A 19,217-nucleotide genomic window follows, 5' to 3' on the forward strand; every position below is an offset into this window, starting at 1 on the left:
GGTGGGACTTGTAATGTATGTATTTGTTATTCTGTAACAGATCCCTGAACTCTGTCATCACTGACCCCTAGCCATAACTACTGAGAGTGTTAATCGATACCCCATTGTCCTCATTGGGAAACATGAAAACTGCTTTCTTTCACTGCTTCCTCTTAAAGCCAACTGCATGAAAGAAAACTTGATGTGCTCCATGGATTTCCTCAGTTACTTCCATTTGTGTACTTGCTATCATCTGACTTTTGTATACCACTAGTCACAATTGTTAGCACTTTTCATGTTTATTTTCCTCTAGACTTTAAATTATTCAAGTATCTTTTGTTTAGACTACCTTATCCACTTTTTTACTCTCCTTTGCAATTGTATGTCTTGGGGCTGGGAAGATGGCTGAACATTTAAAGGCACTTGCCTGCAAACCCTGCTGGCCCAGGCTCAATTCCCCAGTATACATGTAAAGCCAGTTGCACAAAGTGCTGCATGCATCTGGAGCTTGTTTGCAGGAATAAGAGGCCCTGGAGCACCTATAATATGTCTGTCTTTCTCTTAGATAAATAAAAACATAAATTGCATGTTTCCCAAGATTCTATGTTTAACCCTCCTCTGTGTCTTATTCTGTAGCAGTGACAAGCAAATTCTTTCGAAGGTGGATCAGTTTCGAACAAAATAAATGTTTATAGATTCTCAGCCTTCCCATGGATACTCCATTATGCTCCAAATGCATCTAATTCCTTGGCATTTCCTGCATGTCCTGTGTAGTTCATCTGCCTGCAATGTTCTCCTAATGACCACATGACAGATACCCTTCTTATCTTCCTTGACTCTGTGTGTGTGTGTTCTCTGTACAGTCATTTGGTTCCTCGCGGTGCACTAATGCAGTCACTCTCTTGTTTAGCACATGCCAGATGCTGCTTCTAGTAGCTAACACAGTCCTCACTGGGTACTGCTATAAGCAATCTGCCAAAAGTAAAAGCTGAAAAGTCCTCGCCATTCACTAGTCAGATCCTATTACTAATCTCTGTTTTACTGACTGCACAGTGGGTCTTGGTTCTGGGTGGCCTGGCACAGAACTAACACTCTTTTAATTAATAATTAATTAATTTGAGAGTGTCAGACTGAGAGAGAAAGAGGCAGATAGAGAGAGAATGGGCACACCAGGGCCTCCATCCACTGCAAACGAACTCCAGACATATGCGCCCCCTTGTGCATCTGGCCAACGTGGGTCCTGGGGAATTGAACGGGGTCCTTAGGCTTTGCAGGCAAGCACTTAACTGCTAAGCCATCTCTCCATCTCTAGAACTAACACTCTTGCCCAGATCATTACTGTACCTTTTTTGCTGAGTTGGTTAAGACACTGTTCTTAAGAACAATGCACATTGCATTTATTGTGGTGACTTTCAGTTGTTAGCTGTCCATTAGGTTGTAGCTCCTTGAAGTTATGAGTTTGATCTCAGCTATTCTTGATTTTGCTGGGCTAGCAGGGTGCCTGGTAAACTCAGGGCAAGAATGAGTTGGCTTATACCTTCCTCAATCCTAGACAAGTAATTGGGGTTTCTCTATAGGAGTTACATGTAAAAGCAACTTACCCGCTCTCCCTCTGGTGACAGCATTGCCAAAATATCGTTCGTGTAAACCTTTTCTGGCTCTGTGTCAGTACCAGGAATCTTCCCTTCTGCAGGCGGCATGACAGCAAACTCAAGCCTTGAAATGGAGTCGAAGCATTTCCTCAGGTGTGGCTGCACAGCTTGTGGATTTCGAGTCTGGGCCAAAATCTCCAGAAGCTCATCATTTGACAAGAAGTAAAATCTAGATTAAAGAGAACTAGCTCAGCCTTAGATAGATATAAACGATCAAATTGCTTAGCACATCTCTTTCCTTCCAGTGATTTCCTGAGCTTCCAGTTATATTGTTTCCTGGGGAGGCCATGAGTCTCTAAATAAGTTGCCTATGAATATTCATGATGATATATCTTAAACACTGGGACTAGTAGCTAGAAACAAAGATGAAGACATTTCATAAAAATTATTAAGCTGTGTATGGTGGTGCATGCCTTTAATCCCAGTATTTGGTAGGCAGAGGTAGAAGGATCACTGTGAGTTTGAGGCCACCCTGAGATTACAAGAATTCCAGGTCAGCCTGGGCTAGAATGAGACCTTATCTTGAAAAACAAACAAACAAACAAACAAAACAACAACAAAAGAATTATTGGAGCTGGGGAGATAGCACAGCTGGTAATGTGCTTGCTGCACAAGTATGAAGACCTGAGTTGGGATCCCCTGCTCACTTGTCAATGCTGAGTGTGTAAGGTGTTCCACCTGGATTCCCAGCACTCGAGGGAAGGAGATGGGATGTGTGGCAGGGGGTCCTCTAGCCAAAATCTAGTCAAACTAGCTGAATCAGTGAGCTCTGGGTTCAAGTGAGAGACCTTCTCTCCGTAAATATGATGAAGAGTGATTGAGGGAGACACTCAATGTCAACCTCTCGCCTCCATGTAACTATGCATACATGTGCATGTGCACCCATATGCACACATGTGCACCCACATACATGTGAATACTTATATGCATATGGTTATACACCCACACATGAGTATACACAAGAATTATTAATAACAGTAGTTCTTGTTTTGATATTGATTGCTCACATGTCTGTCTTACTTGGCTTTGAGGTCCCTGAGTGAAGGTGTAATATGTGTTTTACCTTGACTCTTACCTAGTCCCTTGCACATACCCGCTGTTCAATATATTATTTGTTGAATAATCAATGTGCACCTATAAGTAATACATGATAAGTGGTTGCAGTAACCCTACTTGTTCCTGGGATGTATGCTGTGACACTGTCCCAACCCAAACTCACATGCTATTCCCTGAAGCAAATGCTGTGAAAAATGTTAACATGCGATTTTGCAAAGATAACTTTCCCAACTATATTATGAGTATACCTACATAGAAATAAAACATTCTGTGTGCATTTAAATGTAATTAAAAGAAAGATGAGTAAAGAAAACTGTGAACATACAGAATACTATTTATCTAAAGATTAACAATTGGCAAGTTATAGCCCACAGGACATATCTGGCCTGCCACCTGCTCCTGTAAATACATATTACCACATGAACTGTCTGTGGGTCCTTTTGTATTACAATACAGGAGCTAGAGAGTTATAATACACTTATAGGGCTATAAAGCCTTAAATATTAATTTGGATGTCATAAAGCATAGCTGGTTGCTGCTCTAGGTAACTAAAGTATTCTCCTAAATGCTAGTTTTTATGTACTACATTGTTAGTATATATGTGTATATGTCTATGCCTTATGTGTATGTAGTGATGCTGGAGATCAAATGCAGGTCTTTGTATCTGATAGACAAGTTCTCTGACATTGAGCTATAGCTCCAATAATTTAACTTCAAAGTTTTCTTTTTCCTTTTTTTTTTTTTTAAAGTTTCTACCCCTCCCTATCCTTATTTTAAAATTTTTGTTAGGTTACTTTTGAATTTACGGGGTAAGCCAGGCAGGCTTTGACTTTATTATCCTCCTGACTCAGCCTCTCAAGAAGCTAGGGTTACAGACCTATTAAACCTGGCCTGCTTCAGTATTGTTTCTAATCATGCTAGTGGAATTTGGTTTTTTATCCCAACTATACTAGTTTGTTCCATAATAGGCCAGAGCAATAAATTAGTCAGGTTTAAGACTGGCTTGTACACATAATTTTCCCAAAAAGAAAGGGTCTCTTTCACTGAGTTCCTCTTCCCTAATTCTTATACCAAAGACTAAACATTAGAACCAGTATTTAGTACATTGGTGGTTGTCAACTCAGGAAGAGCTCTGCCACAGGAAAGAGCTGAGATGACCCTTCTCAGAATCTTTCCAATAAGGTTCCCGGTTAGCTTTTTCCCATGAGCTGTTCTTCTATGTTTCTGAGATGGTGTGTGATAGTTAAGGTGTTGTCAACTTGATCTGTTTAGTAACCCACAGGCTGCTTCTAGGAAGGATCAACTAAAGGAGGAGGTCTTTCTCCCAGGGTGAGCCCTTCCCCCATAGTGGGCGGCCCCGCTCAGAGAGGGATTTGATATAAGGAAGCTATGGGTAGAAGAGTTCCCTTTTTTCCCTTCCTTCCTTCCACTTGGCTGCCAGAGCTGTTCCCTACCTTCTAGCGTGGATTGAATACCAGTGCGGACTAAAGACCAACATCAACTGAAGACCTACGTGGATCGAAACCCAGCAGCTCCTCAGGAAGCCTCCAGGCTTTCTGGCACCATCTGCAGTGCTGGGTCGGGACTGCTGAGGCATCTGGCCACGTGGACTGAGCAGCTACCAGGTTCGGTGATTCTTGGGCCTGCAACAGCTATTGGACTACTGTAAGCTAATTCAATAAATTCCCTTTTTAAAATAATTCATTCTAGTAATTCTGTTCCTCTAGAGAACCCTGACTAATACATGGTGGAAGGGAAGTAGACACCACTCCTTTTCTATTAGCCTACAAGGGCTGAAGAAGGTGGGAGTGTGTCCTGACAGTCATCTTTTTTGTTGGGATATTAGAGGAACTTCCCTGAGGTGTCTGACTGTGCTTACAAACTGCCTCCTTCTGTGTTGGTGGTATCGTGCTGAGCATGGTTGCCTTCACATTCCCTTCTTCAAACCTCTGTGCAGACCTCTAATTTCCTCTATGAAACTTACTGTGTATGCATATTTACATGTGTACACTTGTATATATGGATGCCATGGATGTTGTACAATCCATCTTTTTTTGAGACAAGGTCTCTCATTGGCCTATGCTCACCAATTATGTTAGAATATCTGGAAAATGAGTTCTTCTGTCTCATAGGCACATACCACAATACACGAGTATTTTTTTTCCCTATGGATACTAGGGAGTGAACTCAGATTCTCATTCTTGCAAGGTAAGCACTTGACCATTTGAACCATTTCTCCAGGTGCCTCTACAAAACTCTGAATATCAATGGTGGTTTCTGTGCTCTTTACCAAACCCTGCCCCAGTTAAAATGTTAAAAATGTAATTATTGTAACTTCCTAAAAGGCAGACCAAATGGCTAAACCTTCACCAGGCCCTTACAGGAAGCACTTAAACCACAAGACACTGGAGAGGGTAGGATCAAGTCTAACCTAAATCTTCTACATCTTCCCTCCCTCCCCCTCCCTCTTGTCTCTCTAACTCTTGTATATTAGTTATCTTTTTCCTCATTTTCTTAGTGGGCACTGACCTGTAACTCCCAGTACCAGCATGGGGCTATCATCCACAAGGAGCTTTTGATCAGAGAAACCTACAAGATTTCCTAAAAGAATGACAGATTTCTGTCAGAGTACTTGATGACACACCAAAGGTTAGTGGTAAGACCCTATTGCTGAAGACACCATATGCAGCTGACATGTAAAATGGAACGGCATGCCTGGAAGCCACAAGAGAGTCAGTCCCCAGACAGTCAGCGTGTCTAGTGCCAGATGGTGCTACATGGGCGACTGGGGGAAAAGACCAATATCTGTCCAAGCAACTCATGGTCTAACCTACTTGGCAGCAAATAACCTGTTGTGATGCCCACACAAGTGCAGTAGTGGCACACAGCCATGGTGGGGAACCAACTGCTCTTGATTTGGCTAACTGATCCCCTCAGTGGTATGGGACCCATAGCTAGAGCTGGGAAACAAGTCAGAACCATATCCAAACACAAGCCCACTCTCCAATATCAAGCTACCATCAATCATGGGGTACAAGAGGGCCTACACCTATTCAACTCTCTATAAAAAAGTAAGGGTTATCTCATTTGTCTTGGTGCTAACCTACTCTCCGTTGGAGAATCGCTTCTCTTTTTCAGATAGATGCAGATCCTAAGGAGAGAGCCACCCCATCATACCTCCAAAGGGCCCCGGCTGAAACTAAGGAAAATTGGTGAAACAAGCAAGGGTGCTGTTTTCCTGGTGAACTGGATACCAGCACAAGGGGGAAGGAGACCAACACAGAGAAAAATCAACTCCTACCAAATCAGAGAGCCAGAGCCTCAGAGGCCTCCAACACCTCATCACTGAAGCAGACCAAAAATGAAACCAACATGGCTCAGGGAAGTTTTGCGGAAGAGGGGGCGGAAAGAATGTCAGAGCCACGTGTTGGGTCCTGATATGCAGAGACATTTATTGTACCAATAACTGTTGGCTAACTCCACAATGCATGACCCATATACCTCAACAAGGAGGGACCAATGGGGAGGGGCAGATCACGGATGAGCCTAATAATGGTACCAAACTGCCTGTATTTGCTGAATACAAAACTAATTAAAAAAAAGAGAAAAAAATGTAATTATTGTAGTCTTGGTTTTGTCTGAAATCCAAGTTGCAAATCTTGCCTATGTTTCAAAAGAGATGCCAGGTCTCTTGGGACCCACTTGGAAGGGAAGGAGACTCTGGGCCCTCACTCACCAGAGGAATTAAAGTGTTAAAGCTTGGAAGGTTATAGAGCTGAAGACGGGAAGATTCATTGTGGATGTAAGTGTGTGTGTATGCTAAGGTTCCCTTTACCCCTGAGGACAGGGTGGGCATCATTCTCTTCCAGCCTAGGAATGTTGGAGAATTTATTTGTCCCCAGCAATCTATCTAAAAGAAATTGTCCAGGCAATATGAATACTTCTTGTTCTCCTCTTCAGTTCTCTGACAGTTTGAAGTTATAACCATAACCTTAAACTGATCAATATTCTATCACAAAACCCCTTTTAAACTTACCTTGGAAAGATAACTCTTTTTGATTCTAAATATGCCTCTAGACACTTCTGAATTTGATCAAGTAGTGCATTATTGTTCTGGAACGTCTCCAGAAGACCTGTTAGTTAACAAAAAAATAGTAATGGCCAAATTATATTAAAACTCAGAACATAATTTTAAATGAAAGAAAAATACATTAACATTTTAAGGGCGTTTGTTTTATTTGATAACAGAATGTGGTAACAAAACAGGGGGCATTAGCTAAGAATATTAATTCATATCAATATTTAAATATATGAACAGTATATTTAATTTCAGTATTTTTATGATTTAACTTTATTTTATTTATAGTTATTTGTTTTGTTTACTTTATCTATTTTATTTGAGAGAGAGAATGAGGCATATAGGGAGAGAGAATGGGCATGCCAGGGCCTCTACTCAGTGTAAATCAACTCCAGACATACATGCCACTTTGTGCATCTGGCTTACATGGGTCCTGGGAGTCAGACCTAGGTCTTTTGGCCTTGCTGGCAAATGCCTTAGCTGCTAAGCCATCTCTCTCATCCTAATTTTAGATATTTTAACATATGTGTGCATATGTTCATTCATGTTTGTGTGTGGAAGGGTACACATGTGTGTTGGTGTCAGTCTTAGGAACACCATCAACCTTTTCTGAAACAGGCTTTCTCATTAGCCCGGAGCTCACTAAGAAGGCTAGACTGGTTGGCCAGCAAGCCCTAGGGATTTTCCTGTCTCCACCTCCCCAGGTTGGGATTGCAGGTATATGCTGCCATATCTTGTGATTTACATGAGGATCAAATTCAGATCCTCACGCTTGCAAAGCAAGCACTTTACCAGCTGAGACATCTCCCCAGTCCAAATTTGAAGTATTTTTTAGCTGGCATCTATCTCTGCTTTGGGGGACCTACAAATACACAAACAAATGCTAAGCAGGTGGCTTCTCCACCCTCCAAACAAAGCCAGTCTCTCAAGCTTTCCTGTTCTTGTCACTTTATTACTTGTGCCTTTTCTATATCCCAAACCATCTTTAGATGTTAAAATTGTGGCAATGCTGCAGCTCCTCAGTCAGCAACATCCAGGCCTCATTCATCTTTGCAGTTCTGGTGCCTAACACAGTGGCTACTTCCTGATTAATCAAATCCAAAGTCCTTTTTTTTTTTTTTTTTGGTTTTTCGAGGTAGGGTCTCACTCTAGCTCAGGCTGACCTGGAATTCACTATGGAGTCTCAGGGTGGCCTCAAACTCACGGCAATCCTCCTACCTCTGCCTCCCGAGTGCTGAGATTAAAGGCATGCGCCACCATGCCCAGCTCAAATCCAAAGTTCTTTTCATAGCTTCTGAGGCCCTATATAATCAGCACATCTGTTCAATGCTCAGGTACCTAACTAAGCACATGTAACTCTGTGGCCTTCTCACTCATGTGAGCCCTTTCCCTTTTGCGCTTTACTCTAGCCCAGACTGATTCCATGCTGATAGCTGAATACGCAAAGCATGTTCTTCCCTCAGGAGACCTACCTTTGTTCTTTCTTCTGCCCTTAACAATTGTCCTTTAGATCCACACATATTTTTCACTTACTTTTTATCCTCAAAAGCTATTGTATCAAAAAGACACACACACACACACACACACACACACACACACACACACACACACAACATGAACCAACACAAGCCAGCTCCCAGTCACTTGCTAGCTCTCTTCCTACTTCATATTTTCCTCATAGCTTTATCATCACCTGAAACAATTTACTTACAGGTCTGTATTTCCTTATTTGATGTCTTTAGGTCCAGGAATATTATGGGATGATATTTTTTTAATTTCAAAATTTATATTTCATAAAAAAGTAAGGACTGGGACAGCTCTGTGTAATCAATCATCACTATATATTGGCAGCAAAAGCTTTGCCTCTGACAATGAAGTGGGTATGACAGACAGAGTAATGGCGTCTTGGCAATATTTCCATCCTATCCCATAGGCTTGTGAATCTGTTGGTTTACATGGAAATAGGAGCTTTAGAGATGTGACTAAGCTAGGGATCACTGGGTGGGAGATTATTTTGGATCATCCGGTGTGTCCAATGTGAACATGAGAGCTTCTATCAGAGTCGGCTGAGGAGGAGATGCAATGACACAGGCAGAGGCTGGGGCAATGGGACTGCCTATAGGAAGAGGACCGTGAGCTACCAATGGTGGACAGCCTCTACAAGCCCAAAGACCTTCAAAGTCTCAATTTTATCATTCTATATAGTTTTCCTTTTCTGTTTGTGACTTGGGGAAGACTTTTTAGGCAAAGTGAGTAACCTACAAAGCTGTCTTTGCTTAGCAGAGAAGCTGTGTGGGCATATTCCCTAAAATAGGCCATGTGCTACCAATATCTGTGTGCCAACAAGACTGGCCAAAGGTTTGGTACAAAGCATAGAATTTGCTAACAATACATGTACATCTAGAGAGATTGATCCCATATCCACAGAAATAGAATTGACTAAAAACTTTCAGCTTTGAGACTAAAATTGCAATGTGGTAATATTTTTTTTAATATTTTTATTTATTTTTTTGAGAGGGAGAAAAAGAGAGAGGGTGGATATATAAAGAGGCCTCTAGCCACTGCAAACAAACTACAGACACATGCACCATCATGTGCATTTGGCTTACATGGGTTCTGGGGAATCGAACCTGAATCCTTAGGCATCACAGGCAAGTGCCTTAACTGATAAGCCATCTTTCCAGTCCAATGTGGTAATATTTTTAATGAATTAATTAAAAATACAGAATATTTTCTTTAGTTCTGTATATGGGAGGATTTTAGCAGTGTCAACTGAATGTAAATGTCTGTTTTGTCAACACTGTGAGATGTGAGATTTCCTATATGCACACATACAACTTGGAAAATAGTAACAAGAAGAGATACTTGGGTTCAAAAACCACAAACTGAGCTGTAAGATGATAATAAAAATAGAATATTTAATCAAGTGTTGAATGAGCACTTGCTATTAGATTCTCCTAGGTGACAAGCTCGTTACATGATTAGAAAGTCTTATTTATCTGTTTTAACAACAAAAAAAGTTGTTTTGTACCTGGCTGAGTAGCAGCTCGGAGTGCATTGGGCAGCCGGTTCACCTTCCTCATGATCTCCTTCCATGATTTATCTACCTGAAGGAACATCTTGGCCTCTGCAGGCAGCTGCCTCTGGATATCTGGAGCATTAAAAATACTTTCTAGGTATAGCCAGTTTCTTTGACAGTTCAGCCATTCTTCCTGTAAGAAAAATACAAGCAATCTCAAAATTTAACTTCCAAGTTGATACTGGATACCACATGGAGAATTACTGTACTTTTTCCTTTTGGGCTGCAAATGGTTCCTTACAAGACCTTTGAAAGGGAAGTTTAAGTTGTAAAGGGTCTAAGACTCACCTCAGGGTGTTTTTATACCATTCCTCAGTGAGGATTTATAGTGAATCAGCTGAGTGGTCACCAAAAGGATCCTGAGAAACATAGCTAAAATTTCCAGAAGAAACTTTCTAGGTGGTAGCATGGTTATTGGGAGACATCTAAAAGGTCTGGGAGGTGACAAATATAGTGACTGTTTCCAAATATATCCAAGGTTATCATGAAAAGAAGTTTGATATGAGCTTTTCTCCATGTAGCTCAGGCTGTCCTCAAATTCACAATCCTTCTGTCCCAACGTCCTGAGTACATCCTGAAAGGCCCAATAATTCAGAAGCCCAGAAATACTATCACGCTCCAAAGGGAGCTTAAGCGGGCCCCTGCATACCTCAAACTCCAGGCTTTACTCTCTGTTGGAAGCAAGTAAAGAATCCCTCTTCTCATTATATCAGAGCCCACTCCTAATATAAAACTAGGTAAAAAGGGCATGAGATAGCCCTCAAGGATGGGAAATGAGTAATGAAGTGAACCACTTATTTGGTTTCTGTAAATAGCCCACACCGTAAGCCTTAGTAGCCTGCACCATAAGCCGTAGCAGCCTGCCTCAGACCACCAAGGTCATAGGAGACTGATACCACACTCTGCTACCCCCACCCAAGGACCTGCGCAAATGCTGACTTCCAAGGTCATTGGAGACTGATACCACACTCTGCTACTCCTACCCAAGGACCTGCGCAAATGCTGACCACCAAGGTCATAGGAGACTGATTGGTCCATGAGGGGCTTGAACAAATTAAACTAATTGGCTTAGAAACTATGGAGTGGCACAAACTGACTGGCTCACACCCCGCAGGCTCCTGATGTTAAAAAAAAAAATGATTGGTCTAATGCACAGGCTTTGTTAGAAACCCTATAAAAACTGTCCCTTTCCTGCATTTGGGGCTCTGCAGTCCTCTACCCCTGTGCGGTGTACGACTGGGCCCCAGTGCGCTTGGAATAAAATCCTCTTGCAGTTTGCATCAAGACCGCTTCTCGTGACTGATGTGGGGTGTCACCATATCCGGGCAGAGCGTGGGGTCCCCATCTTGGGGTTCCTTCAATCCCTTTACTCACCAGTGTCTGATTAAACAAAGCAAGCTGCTTTTGCCATTCATCCACCCGAGACTTCAGTGGACCCACGTAGCGTGATGAAGCAATGGTCGCGATGTTGATCATGCTGTCATCTAGAAGAACCTTTAAAGAAAGGAATGCTTTGTGCTCTCAGTGATGGTTTGGATGCTCAAGTCCAAGGGTCCATTTAGGGACCAACTCTCTGGATGAATAATGTAGCCCCATCTACTGCTCCCTAACCACCCTTTCCCTGATTATTTTCTTCACTGTGCTTACAACCTTCTAGGATGTCCCCCCAAAGGCCTCTGGCAAATGTCTGCTTGTCCTATAATTATTGATGTCACATGTTGTTTATTATGTTTAAATTTAGTGGCATGAGTTTTTGTTTGGTCCAATGCTCTTTTCTCTTGCTTTCTGACCCCTCCTTTATATAACATTTCTCAAAATACCTGTACCTGAAAAATTAGCTTCTTTTGCTCACTGAATTATTCTTCCACTCCAATTATCTCAAGGAAGATGAAACTGAACTTATTCTTTTTCCCACCACCTTGCTCCTCACTGCTCCCCTTAACACAGCAGTACCTCTCAAAGAACATGTGGATTCGAACCTGTCTGTTACTACAGAGGACTGAATTGCCTGTTGTAGTCCCATTAGTTGGCACCACTTGTCTCTGGCTGACTGCCTTCACTTCACTCTCCTCTGTGCAGAATGCTGCCCATCTTGTTCATTCTACCTGAAACTTTGTTGCCATTTCTGGTCTCTGTACACAGAGGTTATGGCTTTTCCTGTTATGTTGGGCCATATGCTCCAGTTCCCTTTGCTAAACAAATGTCCTTTTAGGTTTTCAATGACTAAAAGTACCCCAGCATTTGGGTTAGATTTATATTATTTTGTGGCTGACAGAGCAAGGTCACCTACTCCTAATCTTACCACATTAAAGTGGAGTTAATTTCCTAATATGATGCCGATGTGAAATGTCTGTCCATTCATGTTTCTTTCTCTCATTCCCTTCAGGGTCGCTCACCCCCACCTTTAAAGATGCAGCTTGTCTTGGCTGATCGAGGGGAAGCCTCTGGTATTACAGCCATGACTGATCTCTTTGTTTTCAGAAATTCTACCACAGGATGACAACTCTAATGTTTGTATGCTATTTTCCTGCTTTGGTAAATTATTCATGAATAAGAATTGCGCCAAATATTCATATTCATATCTTGCTATTACCTGATATTTTTCTTGCTTAATCACTCATATTTCACGTCCTCATTTTAAAGATTTTTTTTTAAAATTTTTTATTTATTTATTTGGGAGCGACAGACACAGAGAGAAAGACAGATAGAGGGAGAGAGAGAATGGGCGCGCCAGGGCTTCCAGCCTCTGCAAACAAACTCCAGATGCGTGCGCCCCCTTGTGCATCTGGCTAACGTGGGACCTGGGGAACCGAGCCTCGAACCGGGGTCCTTAGGCTTCACAGGCAAGCACTTAACCACTAAGCCATCTCTCCAGCCCTCACGTCCTCATTTTAATATCTCACCAAATATGTAAGAGACATAGTCAAGGAGTCTAAAATTTCATAACTCAGTTACCCACCTGTATGTCATCTGTACCACCCAGGATAAACACATCTTTGGAGTCACGGTGAGGAAGAGTGACAAATTCAGTTGTTTTCCAGGAATCCTCCACCTTAGAAATAATTCAAGTATTCAGGAAATCTAAATTCACATGGGATCAAGTACTCAGTACATGCACTTGAAGCTGAATGTGTTGGCTCTGTGCAGTGGAGTTCAAGACCAGCCTCAGCTACATAGACTTCAAGATCAGCCTGGGATACATGACACCTTATAAATGTATGTGAGTGAAATAAGAAAACTCTGCAATTATTGCATTTCCCTCCTTACTACTCTTAAAATTCTCAAAATCATTTTTTGGGGGTAGATGACAGTGATCTAAAAATAGGCAACTGGAAGGTATGCACACATTTTCACAGCAACAAGGTAGACAGATTTCTCTGGTAGTTTAGAAAATATATTTTCCTTTAAAAGACCTTTTGAAACACTATAGGAGATAGGCAGTTTCCTTGGCTAGGCAGACAGGGGAAAGATCTCTTGATAAGTGACTATATTCTAACCCAAGATGGTTAAGAAGGTGATCCCACTTCCTCCTTCTTCCTGGCTTGGGAGAATTTTCCCACTGGTGGGTTGGCTTGGCCAGCTGGCTTGGAGGGCCTTCTGGGACCTGCACACTGGATGTGTTATGGACCAATCAACACCTTCACTGTCATTTAAACTGATCAATCATGGACTTGGGATGGCAGGTTTTCCACCTCCAATAAAAATCCAGTTTCCCAAAGTCTAGCTTGGTGGCACAGGCCTTTAATCCCATCACTTGGGATGCAAAGGTAGGAGGATCACTATGAGTTTGAGGCCACCCTGAGAATACATAGTGAATTCCAGGTCAGCCTGGGCTAGAGTGAGACCCTACCTCGAAAAACCAAAAAAACAGAAACAAACAAACAAACAAAAACTCCAGTTTCCCACTGGGACCCAGGATATTCCAAGCTCTGGATCCCCTCCTCCCACAGGAGTCTGTTCTCTCTGCTTCCTTTTCCTCTTGCTTTGAAATAAACTTTGTTATTTTAAACCTTTTCCTGCTTTTTAATTCTTTAATCAGCAGAGAAAATCAACCCAGAACCCCTAGATGGTAGCACTTTGGCATGTGTTTTTCTTTATAGCATACACATTTCAAACCTCATTGCTATCAAGTTCCTGCTGGGAAGGTAGGCTAGGCAGAAAGAGAAAATAACTAAAGGTAATAATATAGCAACAACGAGTCATAAATGTAACGAAATAACCACAAGATTACTGACGGTAAGAGGCTGCTAGTTGCCACGTTGAAAATCCACACAGATAATAAAAAAAAATTGTTGATCTTTATGTTAAATCTGAAAACTTTCACATTCCTTAATTGTGTGTGTTCATGTACATATTGTGATTGTGTTGTGTATGTGTACATGTGGAAGGCAAAAGGACAGCCTGGGGTGTTAGCCTCAGGAATTCTATCCACCTCTTTTTGAGACCAGGTCTCACACTGAACCCAGAGCTCATCCATTTGCCTAGACTAGCTGGTCAGCAAGCCCCCAAAGATCCTTCCCAGAACTGGGATGACAGGGGCACACTGCTACACCAGGATATTTTCTATGTGGGTGCTGGCTATCAGAACTAGGGTCCTTGTGTTTGCATGTATTTTTTCAATAAAGCCATCTCCTCAGCCCCCCCAGTCCCTGCTTTTTAATATTTAAAAACATATATCTTATAGATTTACCTTCTTAAGAATGGTTTCTAAGGCAGCTTCTCCAGAAGCCTGCCCAGATATGTCCTGGATTTCTTGGCTAAATTCAAAGACATGCAATTCCACAAGCCTCTCCAAGGTCAGCGGAACTTCAAGCTCTACCAGGGAGGCATCCACAGTTTGTTCAATAGCTGCCCAATGTCTAGCCTTCAAAGTTGGGTTCCTCAAGTCAATGATAACGGGAAGCTGGAAAAGAAACACCCTCAGAGACATCATGCTTTTTATCTTAAAGGCTGGAACCCTGGTAATCTGGGTACATGAGGCTTGAGACAGGGTCTTATGGGTCTTGAGTACATAAGGAGACTTTGGCTCTTCTGTTACTATACTGTCTATAATTGTGATAACCATGCTAATGGGTTTAGTGCTATTCTACTCAGCAAAAATAATGATTTACTGACTTGTGTAATATATGTAATTTATAGTTACCACCTTGATCTAATTTTAGAATATTCTAAATCTCCCCCAAGGAAATGTTAAGCCCATAATACTCTCTAGTTGTCTGTCACCATCTTTCCCCAGTCCTGGATGACCAGAAATCTACTTTCTCTAGAGACACTACTCTGGATCTGTCACATAAATGGCATCACACACTATGTGGACTTTTGGGAGGGTGGGGATGGCTTCTGTTACTTAGAATAATGGAAGCATGTTGCATCAGGTTTTGCTACTTTTATCTCGTTTTAGTGCTGAGAGTAGTGCATTGCATTGTGTGCCCCTCCTTTTTTTTACATTTTATTTATTTATTTAAGAGAAATAGAGAGAGGGCTGGAAAGATGGCTTAGCAGTTAAGCACTTGCCTGTGAAGCCCAAGGACCTCAGTTTGAGGCTCGATTCCCAAGGACCCAAGTAAGCCAGATGCACAGGGTGGCGCATGCATATGGAGTTCGTTTGCAGTGGCTAGAGGCCCTGGCACGCCCATTCTCTTTATCTATTTGTCTCTTTCTCTCTCTGTCTGTTGTTCTCAAATAAATAAATAAAAATAAAAATAAGAGAGAGAAAAAGAGAGATAGAGAAAGAGGCAGAGAGAAAGAAAGAGGCCAGGGCCTCAAGCCACTGTAAATGAACTCCAGATGCATGCACCACCTTGGGAATCTGGCTTACATGGGTACTTGGGAATAGAACTTGGGTCCTTAGGCTTTGTAGGCAAACACTTTAACCACTAAGCCATCTCTCTAGCCCCCCCCCATTTTGTTTCTCCACTTATAAGCTGATAAAAACTTAAGTTTTCCTCTATTTTATGTCATTATGAATAATGTTGCTATGAATATCCACATACAAGTTCTGTGTGAACATACATTTCAATTCTCTTGAGTATGTAGTAGAATTACTTAGTAATATGGTTCTGCTACATTTAATATATTGAGAAAACTGACAAAATTTTTTCCAAGTGGCTACATCACCTTATATTTCCACCAGCAATATGTGAAGATTCCAATTTCTCCATATTTCTGCTGATTCTTATTATGTCATCAGTATTCTTTGGTGTGCGTGTATGTTACATACGGTGTGTATATGTGTGATGTATGCACATGTGGGTGTGCAGATTCACATGAAGGAGCCAGAGGAAGATGTCAGGCATCCTTTTCTATTTCTCTTCTGTCTTCTTTCCCTCAGAATGCCTCACTGAAACTGAAGATTGCTATTTTTTGGTTAGATTGGCTGACCAGGGAGTCCCAGTAATCCTCCTGTCTCTACAACCCTTCCTCAGCACTGAGGTTACATATGCATATGCAGCCATTCCAGCTCCTTATCTGTACTTTTGATATGCATTTGATCATGGTCTTCATAACTGGTATGAAGTGGTATCTCACCATGGCTTGGATTTGCATTTCCCTAAAAAGTGACATGTTCAGTTTCTTGGGGAAATATTTATTTAAATCCTTTGCCTTTGGCTGGAGAGATGGCTTAGCAGTTAAGTGCTTGCCTATGAAGCCTGAGGACCCTTGTTCAAGGCTCGATTCTCCAGGACCCACGTTAGCCAGATGCACAAGGGTGCGCATGCATCTGGAGTTCGGTTTGCAGTAGCTGGAGGCCCTGGCACGCCCATTCTCTCTCTTTATCTGCCTCTTTCTCTCTCTCTGTTGCTCTCAAATAAGTAAAAATAAACAAAAAAAGTTAAAAGAAAATCCTTTGCCTAATTTAAAGAGCTATTTATCATTTTACTTTTTTTTTTTTTTTTTCAAGGAAGGATCCAACTCTAGCTCAGGCTGACCTGGAAGTCACTCTATAGTCTCAAGGTGGCCTTGAACTCATGGAAATCCTCCCACCTCAGCCTTCTGAGTGTTGGACTTAAAGGTGTGCACCACCACACCCAGCTTATCTTTTTACTTTTTAGTTACAAGAATGTTATATATCCTGGGTACAAGTTAATGGATGGATCGTTCCTTGAAACAGTAAAGGTTTATATTTTATTATTATTATATTTTTTTGTCACCAAGGGATGACTTCTTTAAAAAATGAGATAATAAGAAGTCATCCTTGCGTATTTGAAAAATATTTTTAACTTTTTTTTGAGAATCATTTCTTTCTTTTTTTAAAAATTTTTATTAACATTTCCCATGATTATAAAATATATCCCATGGTAATTCCCTCCCTCCCCACCCCCACACTTTCCCCTTTGAAATTCCATTCTCCATCATATTACCTCCCCATCACAATCATTGTAATTACATATATACAATATCAACCTATTAAGTATCCTTCTCCCTTCCTTTCTCTACCCTTTATGTCTCCTGTTTACCTTACTGGCCTCTGCTACTAAGTATTTTCATTCTCACGCAGAAGTCCAATCATCTGTAGCTAGGATCCACATATGAGAGAGAACATGTGGCGCTTGGCTTTCTGGGCCTGGGTTACCTCACTTAGTATAATCCTTTCCAGGTCCATCCATTTTTCTGCAAATTTCATAACTTCATTTTTCTTTACTGCTGAGTAGTATAAATGTGCCACATCTTCATTATCCACTCATCAGTTAAGGGACATCTAGGCTGGTTCCATTTCCCAGCTATTATTAATTGAGCAGCAATAAACATGGTTGAGCACGTACTTCTAAGGAAATGAGATGAGTCCTTTGGATACATGCCTAGGAGTGCTATAGCTGGGTCATATGGTAGATCAATCTTTAGCGGTTTTAGGAACCTCCACACTGTTTTCCACAATGGCTGGACCAGATTGCATTCCCACCAGCAGTGTAGAAGGGTTCCTTTTTTTCCACATCCCCGCCAACATTTATGATCATTTGTTTTCATGATGGTGGCCAATCTGACAGGAGTGAGATGGAATCTCAATGTAGTTTTAATCTGCATTTCCCTGATGACTAGTGATGTAGAACATTTTTTTAGATGATTATATGCCATTCATATTTCTTCCTTTGAGAATGCTCTATTTAGCTCCATAGCCCATTTTTGATTGGCTTGTTTGATTCCTTATTATTTAACTTTTTGAGTTCTTTGTATATCCTAGATATTAATCCTCTATCAGATATATAGCTGGCGAAGATTTTTTCCCATTCTGTAGGGTGCCTCTTTGCTTTTTTCACTGTGTCCTTTGCAGTGAAAAATCTTTGTAATTTCATGAGGTCCCAGTGATTAATCTGTGGTTTTATTGCCTGAGCAATTGGGGTTGCATTCAGAAAGTCTTTGCCAAGACCAATATGTTGAAGGGTTTCCCCTACTTTCTCCTCTATCAGTTTCAGAGTTTCAGGTGTGATGTTAAGGTCTTTAATCCATTTGGACTTAATTCTTGTGCATGGCGAGAGAGAAGAATCTATTTTCATCCTTCTGCAGATATATATCCAGTTTTCAAAACACCATTTGCTGAAGAGGCTGTCTCTTCTCCAATGAGTATTTTGGGCATTTTTATCGAATACCAGGTGGCTATAGCTATTTGGGCTTACATCTGGGTCCTCTATTCTGTTCCAATGATCTACATGTCTGTTTTTGTGCCAGTACCATGTTGTTTTTGTTACTATGGCTCTGTAGTATAGGTTAAAATCAGGTATGGTGATACCACCAGCCTCATTTTTGTTGCTCAGTATTATCTTAGATATTCGAGGTTTTTTGTGATTCCAAATGAATTTTTGGATTGTTTTTTCTATTTCCATGAAGAAAGCCTTTGGAATTTTGATAGGGATTGCATTAAATGTGTAGATTGCTTTAGGTAAGATTGCCATTTTCACGATATTGATTCTTCCAATCCAGGAACAAGGGATGTTTCTCCACTTTCTAGTGTCTTCTGCAATTTCTCGCTTGAGTGTTTTAAAGTTCTCATTGTAGAGATTCTTTACTTCCTTGGTTAGGTTTATTCCAAGGAACTTTATTTTTTTTGATGCAATTGTGAACGGGAGTGATTCTCTGATTTCATCCTCTGTGTGTTTGTTGTTAGCATATATGAAGGCTACTGATTTCTGTGTATTTATTTTGTATCCTGCTACATGGCTCTAGGTTTTGATCAGCTCTAAAAGTTTGCTAGTAGAGTCTTTAGGGTTCTTTATGTATAGAATCATGTCATCTGCAAATAATGATAACTTGATCTCTTCCTTTCCAATTTGTATCCCTTTTATGTGTGTCTCTTGCCTTATTGCTATGGCAAAGACTTCCAAAACTATATTAAATAAAAGTGGGGACAGTGGACACCCTTGTCTTGTTCCTGATTTTA

At 41.1% G+C, this 19,217-nt stretch overlaps 1 protein-coding gene across 1 annotated transcript in view; it reads right to left on the reverse strand.

Moving 5' to 3' along the window:
- Dnah6 (dynein axonemal heavy chain 6) overlaps window positions 1–19,217 on the reverse strand; it is a 397,099-nt gene that overhangs the window by 214,885 nt on the left and 162,997 nt on the right. Inside the window, exons 19-24 of the mRNA XM_004660533.2 lie at window positions 14,535–14,747; window positions 12,804–12,896; window positions 11,219–11,338; window positions 9,797–9,977; window positions 6,724–6,820; window positions 1,581–1,800 (exon numbers count right to left, since the gene is read on the reverse strand). Coding sequence (XP_004660590.1) covers window positions 1,581–1,800; window positions 6,724–6,820; window positions 9,797–9,977; window positions 11,219–11,338; window positions 12,804–12,896; window positions 14,535–14,747 — 924 coding nt within the window. The remainder of the gene's footprint in view (window positions 1–1,580; window positions 1,801–6,723; window positions 6,821–9,796; window positions 9,978–11,218; window positions 11,339–12,803; window positions 12,897–14,534; window positions 14,748–19,217) is intronic.

The sequence above is a fragment of the Jaculus jaculus genome, chromosome 6 (genome assembly GCF_020740685.1).
Source record: "Jaculus jaculus isolate mJacJac1 chromosome 6, mJacJac1.mat.Y.cur, whole genome shotgun sequence".
NCBI classification, from domain to species: Eukaryota; Metazoa; Chordata; class Mammalia; order Rodentia; family Dipodidae; genus Jaculus; species Jaculus jaculus.